This window comes from Sciurus vulgaris (assembly GCF_902686455.1).
Source record: "Sciurus vulgaris genome assembly, chromosome: 12".
Classification (NCBI taxonomy): Eukaryota; Metazoa; Chordata; class Mammalia; order Rodentia; family Sciuridae; genus Sciurus; species Sciurus vulgaris.
The window spans coordinates 73,362,515-73,375,115 of record NC_136473.1 but is presented as its reverse complement, the minus strand read 5'-3'; the positions used below and the strand labels follow the sequence as shown (position 1 = coordinate 73,375,115).

Here is a 12,601-nt window from a genome sequence, read left to right as displayed (position 1 = left end):
AAGTGCAAGCTTGTATTTAGAAAATGGCAACTGTCTCTTTACCATCAAGTTCTCCTGGGTAGCTGCCCAAGACAGCATCCTGTTAATAACCAAACTGAGACCTCTGGACGAAGGGGCTCTTCCCCTGACAGTCCTTCCTCCTCTGAGGGATCTGTCAGAGGTGGGGCAAGGCTTAGCCACCCTGGGTGAAAACTACCTCCAGACCTTTTAGTGGACCCAAAGGGCCTGGTTTTGTTCCTCCCATCCACATCCACCACCAGACTGCAGACTTTGAGAGCAACCATTGTGAGGCAATCAGCATGTGCCTGTTTAATAGGGGACACCCTCTGACCCCATGTGTCACAGGACCATGTGACCCTGTGCTGTTCTCAGCATCATCAACATGCAGGAAAGACTTATGTGAAAAAAACACAAGTTCACTCACCACATCCCAGCATGAGCCCTGTAGACCACCACAGACCCACATCAGAAGGTCAGGGAGGCCAGGTGTGGCAGTGCACACCTGTAATCCCAGCAGCTTAGGAGGCTGAGGCAGGAGGATCATGAATTCAAAGTCAGCTTCAGCAAAAGCAAGGCACTAAGCAACTCCATGAGACTGTATCTAAATAAAATGCAAAATAGGGCTGGGGATGTGGCTCAGTGGTCAAGTGCCCCTGAGTTTAATCACCAGTATTCACCCCCGCCAAAAAAATGAAAGGTCAGAGAGGTCAGGACAAGAGCTGATTTGCTCCTCCTGGTTGAGGCCAACACTCAACACTAGAACTCAAATAAAACCAGAGAGTTGGAAACACCATAGACTACCTACTCCCACGGCTAATTGAAAAAAACTCTTTTAAGCCAAGAGTTTTTACCTCTTATGCATGCATTTTTTTAAACTACAACTGAGCTAGGTGGACTAGCTTGCAAATATTTAGTTTTCTTGCTTCCTGGCATCCTCTGGGGAAGAAGCTAAATTGTAATGAGATGTTGAGAGCTGAGGAGAAGCAATGGAAAGACTGGATAATCTGTATTATGGCTAATACACACTGCAACCAAATAGACAGGACACACTATTATCAAGGACATACTATTATCATGGCATGTAAAATTCAAAGTAAAGAGGGAAAAAAAATCATAATATAACCAGTACTTCAGAAGTCCACAGGTCCTGATCATTTTTCCACCTTGTAAGGGCTGCCAAGGTAACCTTGGAGAGAGGCAGCACAGAGCTTAGGGTAAATGCAGGCTGTGGCCAATACTCCCCATCTTCATTCTGGTATAGTTCTATACCATGAGGAAGGAGGTCAGTGTTCACATGTGTACACACAGGCAAAGAAAGATGGAAGAAGCCTGGCAACCCAACAAGACATCAGCAGCTGTCCTGAACAAAGGCGTTGAGAATGTGAGTTTACAAGGATAATTACCACTCATTACACAGAGTGCAATAACTTTCTTGTTAGCACAAGAATTTGTCAGACGTGTGTCACACGAGAAGTGGAACAGCTGTAACCATAAGTGACAGGTTGCTGAAAAATGGCTGGTTTCCTAAGCACCTGGTCCCCTGAGCCTGTAACATAATCTTGTTCTTAAATTAAAACGACAACAACTACAAACAAGCATAGGAAAACTTTCCACTGAAGAAGCTGCTAGCTTGCTAAAGTTTACAGAGAGAATTTTCAATGTGTCAGTGAGTAAACATGGAGAGGTTGTTAGAACCTGTGTCGTTAAACTGCTCCATCAGGTCTCAACATCTGTGCTGTTACCCCATCACCATCTCAGGAGAGGTGTTCAGATCTGGGCCCTCTCCTGTTCATAGCCCCACAATCTTGAGAAATCGTGTTAATTTTGCTGAGCCTCCATTTCCATATAAACAAAGATAATAATCTCTAATGTATACAGTTGTCATAAGCAGTAGAGTCCACACAGTGCACTTAGCACAGTGCCCGACAAATAGCAGGAAACAGTGTTAAACAGACCATGCTTAACTAAATGTCACACACGGCTACATAATGCAGAAGCAACTACCTGTGTATTATACCTGTAAAAAAACTTAAGAAATGCAAACATCTCTGATTCTGAGAAGGTGGGAGAAGAAAAGAGGTGGTAACAATTGAGATTTTCCCTGGATACCCAGGATATTATGCTCTTCATAGAAGATTGGTTTGGGGAGAAAAATAAATTGCTTATTCTGATTATATGCCACCAGAGCTTTCTTCTAGGTAAGAAGTTGCAGGGAAATTGGTATTTGAAAGTCTTTGGGGGAGCCCATGAAATGGGGCCCATTTTCCAACTGGCCACTTTTCACAAATTCTCTGTAACGGAGATAACGAGGTGCACCAATTGACAAAGTATTTCATCTCCCCACTAAGAGAAGGAAATCTTGTCCCAAATATAGTGCATTTTGTTGATTACTGGGTACCCCAAGGCTCATAAAAATGCTGCCAGCAGGTGAGGGGTGTAACTTAGTGATAGAGCACATGCTTAGCATGCATGAGGTCCTGGATTGGATCACCAGCACTAAAGGAGAAACACACACACACACACACACACACACACACACACTGCACCTGTTTCCTAGTCAGGGCTCATGGCTTTTAAGGCTAAAACCCTTCTAGAAGGATAAAGGTCTTTAATTCTTCCCTACAAAAAGAGAAAGCACCTCAAGTTCTAATTAAACTGAAGTAATTAGCCCCCCACAGATCCTTAATGCTGCTTCCCATGGCCAGGCAATCATCTCCATTAAAACCCATTTTAAAGTAAGGAGCAAACCCAAAAGCTCCACTGGCAGACACTTCCCTGCTTCCCACAATCAATTACCCCTTTAGACACATTCTGTAAATACGCTCAGGCAAACCCTCCCTGCAGCGAGGGCATTTATGAAAGGACTGCCTTAGACATGATGAGGCAGTTGCTAGAAAGGAGGTGGGCAAGCAGCAAATGTGACAATCTGGGTAACAAAATCCACTCACAGAGCGGATGCTCTATCTCCAGTCAGCTGGATAAACTGAAGCCCCAGATTTTCCTCTGGTTGGTTTAACAGTTAATTCATCAACTCCACCATAACAGAGCACAACAAGCAAAAGCAGGTTCTGCCTCCTGGAACCAGAGCCCACGAGTCCTCCTCCCCCGTGTAAACAGACCACTGTCCAAACTGATGTTTCACAGGGGCTGCCCTCTCCCATGTCACAATCCGTCGCTGAAGCATCCACGGGGAGCACTTGGTGGATTCAAAGTGAGTCCAATCTGCTCAAGTTCATTTGCTCTTTCTAGCCCAGTTGGGGGCCCTCCTACCTAAGTCTCCCTTTAAGGAAGGGACTTCATTGTTGTCTGTAGCCCAAGGTGACTTTCCAACTTCACAATAGAAACAGCTACCCACCGGACAGTGGGTCAATTATTCAGATTTTAAATGCATGCCTCAAAAGCTAGAGTTACTCCATTAATCTCTCCCTTCTCAATTAAATAGGGTTTTTTTCTTCTTCTTCTGTGTATCTGTGGGTTTTTATTTTTGTTTTGTTGTTTTGAGTTGGAAAACTTATCCACTATTAGCAGATATCCAAAATGTTGGTCTAGACTCGCACTGTCCAATAGGAGTAAGATTTAAAATTTTTCCCAGGAGCCACATTTAAAAGGATAAAAAAGATTAATTATAATACAATGTTTCATTTAACCCAATATATTGAAAGTATTATCATTTTGACATATATCAATTTAAAAGAATGAAATGTTTTGTATTCTTTTTTCATATTCTTTCTCTCATTCTATTGAACTGTGCAGAACTAGAGCTGTGTTCAGACTGACATGCATAGCGCAACTATAGTTAATTCTGCAATGAATGTTAGAATTGGTTAAGAGTAAATTCCAAGAACACACTGAAAGAAAAAAGGTAACTAAGCAAGAAGATGAATATGTGAATTTGCTTCACTGTGGTAATCACCATATATGGCAAAACATGTTGTATACCTTTTATTAAAAAGAAAAAAAAGTAATGGAAGGATTTCCATAATTCACGGTTATAAGAAAATTTAAAGTATTCAGGTAACATGATCTCATCTTAATGTTATAAAAATTGATATCTATGTGTTCAGATATACACAGATATACACAGAAAATAGTCTATAAGGAAAAGCATCAAAAAAGTAATAGCAGTTATCTTTATCTCAGAGTTAGAATTATGAATAGTCTTCATTTTGTACTTCATACTCTTACATTTTCCAAAATTGTTTTCCGGTGAGCATGCACTATTTTCATTACCAGGAAAACTGTAAAACTAGTCTTTAAAAACAAAACAACAACAACAACAACAACAACTTTGTCCACTGTTTTAACTCTCCCCATCCTACTGACACAATAGCCACTGACCTACTTCCACCTAACAGAAGTGAGGGCCAAAAAGTATGTCCCACCACCCCATCCCTGCACTGTCATACTTACAGCCAATCATCATGATAGCCACTGCAAAGATCTTCTCAATGTCTGTGGATGGGGCGATATTCCCAAAGCCCACACTGGTGAGGCTGGTCATGGTGAAATACAATGAGGAGATGTAGACCGAGTTCTTGCTGGGACCACCTTCCCACTTCCCTGAGCCAGACCCATTAAACTGGTAAGGGGTGCCAATGTCCATTGCCAGTTGGTAGAGCCAGCTGTTGTTGCGGATGGTCTTGGTGTCCTCATCAAAGATCTCATAGTCCCCAATGCTGTACCAGATGCAGGCCATCCAGTGTGCAGCCAGCCCAAACACACACACCAGCAGGACCAGCACGGCAGCTCCATATTCAATGTAGTGGTCCAGCTTACGGGCTACTCGCCCAAGACGGAGTAGCCGAACAACTTTCAGAGAGCTGAAGAGGCTGCTGATGCCCTGTTAGAAGAGGAACACAGGGTCAGGGAGGAAGATAGTACGCCCTCCCACCTCCCCACTTGGGCCATCATTTTAAGCATAGTGTATTTCCATGAGATACAATATCATGCAACCCTTAAAAATTAAAATTAGAATTTTATTCCAAAGTGTATTGTATGGGGATTTCGCTTAGCTCTTTCCTACTTCCCTTAAAAAGCAAATGAATAAGAATTATGTTGTGCCAAAGTATACCAATACGGTAGTATCTTTGTACATCATTACTTATTTTTAAACAATTTTTAAGGGTTGCATAGTATTCGTATTTCACAGTATGACAATCTCATTCCATTGTGCACAGGCATACAAATACGTGTTACGAAATGGTCAAGAAACACCAAAAACAAAGTGGTTATGCTGCATTGTCAAGTTATGGAATTACAAGTAATTTTTTAATATATTGATATGTATTTGTTAGACTTGCATATACTTCATTTCTATATCATTACTTTTATAATGAGCAAAAAGGTATTTAAGAACCATGAAAAAATTAAAATGAATTAAAGAAACAGCTGAGAAGAATAAAGAACTGAGATTGTTATCTGAGAAAAGTTATAAATTCTTGAAAGACTATGTCATTTCTGTCAGGCCAGGAACTGTACAGACAAACACCATCTACTAAAACATTATCAACTGAGGAACAGTGCTAGAAGAAAACTCTTGGATTTAGCTAGTCAGTCCTCTTCCCTTTTGAGCTGGTATTCACCAACCACACCAGGCCATGTCTGTTCTCCACATAGAAGCCCTCCATCGAACAGCATGGTGGTGGGAAACACCACCAGAGCACAAATCTGGAAAACGGGGTTCAAGACCCACATATGCTATGAATGTGACCCTTCCATTACCCCTCGGTCCCCTTGCCTGGACAGTGAAGGAGGTGGACTACAAAGTTTCTTCTTACTCTCCAAACACGAACATACTCTCATCTCCAAAGGGAAATGAAACATTATAAAAGCCACACCACTTAAAACTCCAAAACTCCTATTCTGAGGTGATTCCAAGATGTATACAAAGGAAACTTCAACTTTTTCCATCTTCCCCTAAAAGCAAATAAACAAGAGAACAAAACAAATTTCTCTGAATTAAGACTTTGTTCTTCCTTACGTGGCAAAAATCCAAGTCCTTCACCAAGAGAACTGAATGACTTCCCACTATTCTAAACACTGGACAATTTCTAGGTCACTGAAATTCTCTCTTGTCCACTGTCCTCTAATGACAATACCCCCACCCCAGGGTCAAGTTACATCACAGAGAGAAGGAAAACGTATGAACACTTCCTGATGCACCTGTGACCCTGGCAAGGCCCTTTCCTCTCTGGCACATAGCTAAATAATATTTCTCAGTCTCTGGGACATCTTTGTGTCCATGGGACTAGTTCCTACCGATGGAAAGTGAGATAAATTGTTTGTCCACATCCAGGCCCAGGTATGCTTTCTCTTTCCTCCAGCGTGCCTTACAAGTAAGGCTCTTTTTGATCTTGAAGCTATATATTGGAGATGATGCAATTACAGCATGCAAGGAGCCTGGGTACAGAAGGACTATGTGGAACATCCCTTCCTGGTCCCTGTGAACTATAATGTGATGTGAATCAGGAAGAAAACCTCTAAATAAGCCACTGAAACAGCATTAGTATTTTCTGACAAGTACAGAGCCCTTCTGTCACATGAACACAACCAATCTTACATAGCATAGCCATGCCAATACAGACCATGAATCAGGTTACCACACAAATTATTTTTGTGGAGGTGAGGGTGGGAGAGGTGGAATTTACTGCCCTTTTTAAAAAAACAAATACACAACAGTTCTGTTGCCATAAAACTTAAAACATCATTTCTTGTCTAACACAGAGCAATAAACAGCTGGACATAGAATCATAAAGGATTTTTCTTGACCAAGGGACTATGTCCTCAGGGTCAGTTAGCTTGGCTTAGTTTACCACTGGTATGTCCACTATCCCTCCCCCGTGGGTCTCTTTTCCTTTTCTCCTCCATGTGCTTTTCTTGAATTCTCCCTTATAGAAAGAAAATCCCTCATATTAAGAGACGACAGACAGATAAAGGTGAGTAGATAGCCCATCTCCAGAGGGCATTTGCATTCCAACAGAGGGGAAAACCTTAGGAAACCAACTTCCAGTAGTAGAATTAAAAGTACCTGCAGTCTAGATGAAGGAGATATTTCAGGAGGCAATCGAGCCTTTTTGATGACTCAGAAATCAAACGTCACGTAAGCAACCACCTACCCTCCACCTCCTCCTAAGGAGGTCCCTGCAATCATCTTTCAAAGCAGTTCAGCTCTGAAACAGAACTTATCACCAGGGCAAAAACTGCCTTGTCATTTTTCTTCACTCCTATTCAACTCAAAGCAATATTTCTGTCTTCAAGAATCCCTGAAGGAATGGTCATCCGACCTCCCCTTGACCTTTCCCCTTCACCCTTCCCCCTGCCTCCCAGAGATCCCATTCTCTAATGGTCATTAGTGGAGATAAATGAAGAGACTCTCATCATCCCTTCTTTCTTCCTTCTCATTTCATCCCCTGTCCCTTCTCCATCCCTTCCCAATGGAAACCACTGTACCTGAAACCACCACTTCTAGCCACACCCTCCAGATACACAGCATCCCGTGTTGTGGGTACACAAAGGTATCACTGAGCCTGTTCAGACTGCCCGCTTAGCCCAGAATGCTCTGCTGTCCTGTCATTGCCAGCTAATATAAGTCATCCTATAGGCTTGGCACTAACTCCATCCTGAAGTCTTCAGTGACTACCTTGAAGTCATAACCTCTCACTGACTCCCTGTGTCTCGTGTTCTGTACCCATGACTACTTGAACACACTGCTTTGCATGATGGTTTCCTGTCCCATTTCCCTAACTACATAAGGAACCACATCTTCCTAAAAGCAGAAGTCACTTGCTATTCATTTTAGAAGCCCACTGTATTGAATTGAATTTTGTCTCCCTCCAAAATCCATGTCTATCCCAGAAACTCAGAATGTGATTTCATTTGGAAATAGGGTCGTTTTGAGTATAGTTATTTGAGGTCATACTGGAGTTGGGTGGACCTTCAATTCAGCATGACTGGTGTCTTTATAAGAGATGAGATGGACACAGAAGGAAAAGAACATGTCATAGACGAAGGTACAGAGTTTCAGTGATGTGTCTCCAAGTCAAGAAATGCCAAGGATTGCTGGCAGCATCAGAAGAAAAACACATACAGTTACTGGGTACAGTGGCAGACGCCTGTAATCCCAGTGTCTTGGAATGCTGAGGCAGGAGGATCACAAGTTCAAGACCAACCTGAGCAATGTAGTTAAGTCCTGTCTCAAAAAATAAAAAGGGCTGGGGATGTAGCCCAGTGGTAGAGCATCTTTGGGTTCAATCTCCAGAACCACAAAAAGAAAAAAATCAGAAAGAAGATAAAAAGGAAAAAGGCATGCAACAGATTCTCCCCCACAGTCTGCTGGTACCTTGATGTCAGATTTGTAGTCTCCAGAACTGAGAGAGAACAGATTCTGTTGCATAAGGACCTGGTTTGTGGTCATTTGCTTTGGGAGTCCCCAGAAATTTAAGATACCACACAAAGGCTAGAGCAGAGTGCCTTTCAAAAAAAAGATCTTGAACATTTTCTAAAGTGGAATGAAGAGTTACTAGAGAATAACTAATTTCTTTCTCATTTTAAGGAGGTTCCGGAACAATATCAAACAAGGACTTTTTCATTGTGGTGTTTGTCTCCACTGATGACTATTACACAGTGGTTGCATAAGTTCTCTTATTGAGTTAACAGCTGGAATTTTAGCTGTTTAAAAGTATTTCAAGCTATTAAGTTTGGGGTTTTCCCCTTACTTTCCTGAAGCTAAACAGATGCAATAAAACAGAATACTCCAAACTTTTTTTAGTATGCTAAAAACATGACAACACCATATGGTAGAAAAAAATAATCACATTTCCCCAGAGATTTCTTGCATCAGAAAAACCCATCTCACATTTCAAATAGTTCCAGATATTCCAACCTTGAAATTATGAAGAACCAAGAATTTCCAGTCAGTGGACATGGATGAAGGGACAGTGAGACTCTGAGCTTCACCCCCTGAAGGCCAATAACTACAACTGGAGGGAAATTTTTTAAAATCTAAGAAACCCTACTTCTAGTAATACTGGTACAATTCAGATTAAATGGATACTTAGCAACCATCAGGCTTATTCATGTGAAAGCTATCAAGTTTCACCTAATTGTTCAGCCTAAATAAATCACTCAAGTTTTACTTACCTTGTCTTCTCATCTAACCAGATTCAGATTTTTCTGCTCAATTCTGTTTTTGTTTTTTTTTTTTCCCCTGCCATAGATATGAACCTAAAAGACAGAGACTGGTGACCATGTGTTATTGAAAAGAATTTTCTGGTTCTTGCACAGTTCCACTAGGTTTCCAGGTGTGTGTCAGGATACAATGGCATCCCTAACAAATTCTGCAGGTAGCCTTAAAAAAAAACACTTGTTTTCAACCCTACATATGACCACTCTTCTGCATCCTTCAGCTGAAGGCCTTCTTCTCAGCTTTTCCCTGGGGTCCTCTAGAATCTACCTTCACATGGAGGAACATTCTAAGCCTGAGCATCTCTGTGGGTTGTTTCCATCTACCTTCATGCTTTAGTTGAAATCTGGCTTTCCCCTGGCACCCCACTGTCTCCGTTTCTCTCCCCTGTTCTCCAGAGTTAAGATTTGAGAGTTTTCAAACTTCAAGTTCAAATCTTCCAAACATATGATATTTGGTACTCTCAGAAAAATCTCACCTCCTTAGAAGATGGAAAGACCTCCCATGTTCTTGGATAGGCAGAATCAATGTAATCAAAGTGGCCATACTCCCAAAAAGCATTACACAGATTCAATGCAATCCCCATCAAAGTATCAATGACATTCTTTACAAAACTAGAAAAAGCATAGAACTAAAAAAGTTCCAAAATCCAGATGGAAATACAAGACTCAGAATAGCCAAAGCGATCCTAAACAAAAAGAGTGAAGCTGGAAGCATCATTATACCTGAGCTCAAATAATACTACAGAGCTGGAGCAACGAAAACAGCATGGTACTGTCACCAAAGCAGACACGAAGACCAATGGAGTAGAAGACACAGAGATAATGTAAATACAGTTATCTGATGCTACACAAAGGTGCCAAAAGTTTTTTTTTTTTTTTTAAACACACCTTTTTTAACAAATGGTGGTGGGAAAACTGGAAATCCATAACAATGAAACTTGACACCTATCTCTCACCCTACACAAAAGTCAACTCAAAAGTAGATCAGAGACCTAAGAATTAGAGCAGAAACTCTGTAACTGCTAGAAGAAAATGTAGACCCAATGTATTGGCACAGGAACAAACTGCCTGAACAAGACTCCTAAATAACTAAAGCCAAAAATCAATAAGTAGGAGGGCATCAAATTAAAAACCTTCTGCACAGCAAAGTAAACAAGAGCATGAAGAGAAAACACACATAATGGGAGAAGATCTTTGCGACCTGCTCCTCAGACAGGGCATTAATATCCAGCGTATACAAATAACTCAAACAATGTAATGCCAAAAAAAAAAAAATTAATAAATGGGAAAAAGAACTAAACAGACTATTCTCAAAAGAAAAAATACAAATGACCAATTAATATATATTTTTTAAAAAGTTCAACATCTCTAGCAATTAGGGAAATGCAAATCAAAACTACCTGGAGAGCTTATGTTACTCCAGCCAGAAATGGCAATTAAGAATATAAATAATAATAAATGTTGGTAAGGACATGGGGGAAAAGGTACACTCATCCATACATTGTTGTATGCAAATTAGTGCAACCATTCTGGAAAGCAATATGGAAAATAAAAAAGAAGGAATGGAAACATCATATGACCTAGCAATCTGACTCTTCAGTATATATCCAAAAAGATCTAAAATCAGCATAGTATAGGGGTACAGCCACATCAATGTATATAGAAGCACAATTAACAATAGCCAAGCTATGAACTGAATCTAAGTGCCCTTCAACAGATGAATGGATGAAGACAATGTGGTATATATACAAAATGAAGCATTACTCAGCCATAGAGAAGAATGAAACTGTAGTATTTGCTGAAAATTGGATGGAACTGGATACTACTATGCCAAATAAACCAGACCCAAGAACTCAAAGGTCAAATGTTTTCTCTGATATGCAGGAGTTAGTCCAAAATAAGGGGGACAAAGAGAAAGGGAGAAACAAAGAAACAAAAAGGGGCGTAGGACAAGGGGATTGAGGGGAAAATGGAGGGAAAGAATAAGGGAGGAAGAATGGAATGAATCTTAAATTTCCTGTCTATATATGAATATACCATAGTGAATCTCATTATCATATATATCCACAAGACAGTAATTTAAAAACAAACTGTAAGAGCAGAAAGATCAGAAAAGTAGGCAGTAAGGAACATAAGCGGAGAGATAAAGAGGAAATACTGGGGCCTGACTGAACTGGAGCAAATTATATTCTATACTTTTATAATTATGTCAAAATGAATCCTAATCTTACATATAACTAAGAAAAATATTAATCAGCTTAGTTAGCCAATAAAAACTCTCCCCTTTTAAGATTTATGCCATCCAGCAATACCACCAACTCATTATTGCATTCTGATTATTGATATGTAACATCTGTCAAATGCTTAGAACTATGCCGGAATTTGGTCTTAACATTTTCATTAGTTCTTTTGTTCATCCACTCCTCAGCCCCTGCCTTTCATTCTTGGATCATTGTGCCTGGCTCTCCCATCCATCTCTAGTCATCAGCTTGAACAACTGTAAGGTCAGTGGGGAAAACACATGCAACCCACTGTTCTTTGAGCTCATGGCCATGATCTTCCACCATTACTCCATATCATCACTAGACTAGGAAACACTCCACATCTCAACTCTGACACACCAGCATTCTGCACTATGATTACAACCTCCCTTTCCTCCCACACTCCCATCCTGCTACTCTTTGGCTTTTCTTTGGTCCCTGTTGCTCATCTTTTCCCCACAACCATTGACACTCTCCAGATTCCACTTCCCTTCCCATCATAGTAGACACTATGGAAATTCCAGCACTTCAGGTGCTCTCTTCCCAATACCCTAACAACCATTGAGACTTGCCCACTGGTCCCCCAACTTTCTGTTAATCATTCAGAAACCAGAATCAACATGAAGAGGCTCAGTTTGCTCATCTCCCACTCATTTCTCAATCCACTGCAATCAGATGCCCACTTCCACCATTTCCCCAAATCTACTCTCCCTAAGGTTACCAATGACCTTCTAAATGTTATACCTTCAGGCTTTGACACCTGTTAATGGACATTCGAAATTCTTTGTGGTCACAGTGTCTACATGCCTTCCTGTGTCTGGGGAATCACCATCTTACAAAGTGGAGCTGATCTCCCACCACAGAAGCTGGGGATGCCAGAGTACTCACTTTTCCACCCTCCCATGCTGCTATAGTTCAAGCAGGTGACCTAGAATGGATTGGCCCATCAATGACACTCGTATCAGTCACTGAAGAGTAAAGAATGTAAGAATACAAATAATAATGTTGGCCAAAAAACAGAAAACAAAACATTCTTTCTGCTAAAGCATAGCTGCACCACCAGTTCCCAGAGGCAGCAGGTAGTAGTCATGCAAGTGGTACCCAGTAGTCACTGATGGTGGGATCTTGACTCATGTCCAGTGGTAGCATCAGTGGAA

At 40.9% G+C, this 12,601-nt stretch overlaps 1 protein-coding gene across 2 annotated transcripts in view; it reads right to left on the bottom strand.

The window, feature by feature from the left end:
• Positions 1–12,601, bottom strand: part of KCNH1 (potassium voltage-gated channel subfamily H member 1) — a 441,214-nt gene that overhangs the window by 230,748 nt on the left and 197,865 nt on the right. For both annotated transcript variants that reach the window (XM_079107602.1, XM_079107603.1), the window contains exon 7: positions 4,411–4,840. In XM_079107602.1, the coding sequence (XP_078963728.1) occupies positions 4,411–4,840 (430 nt within the window). The remainder of the gene's footprint in view (positions 1–4,410; positions 4,841–12,601) is intronic.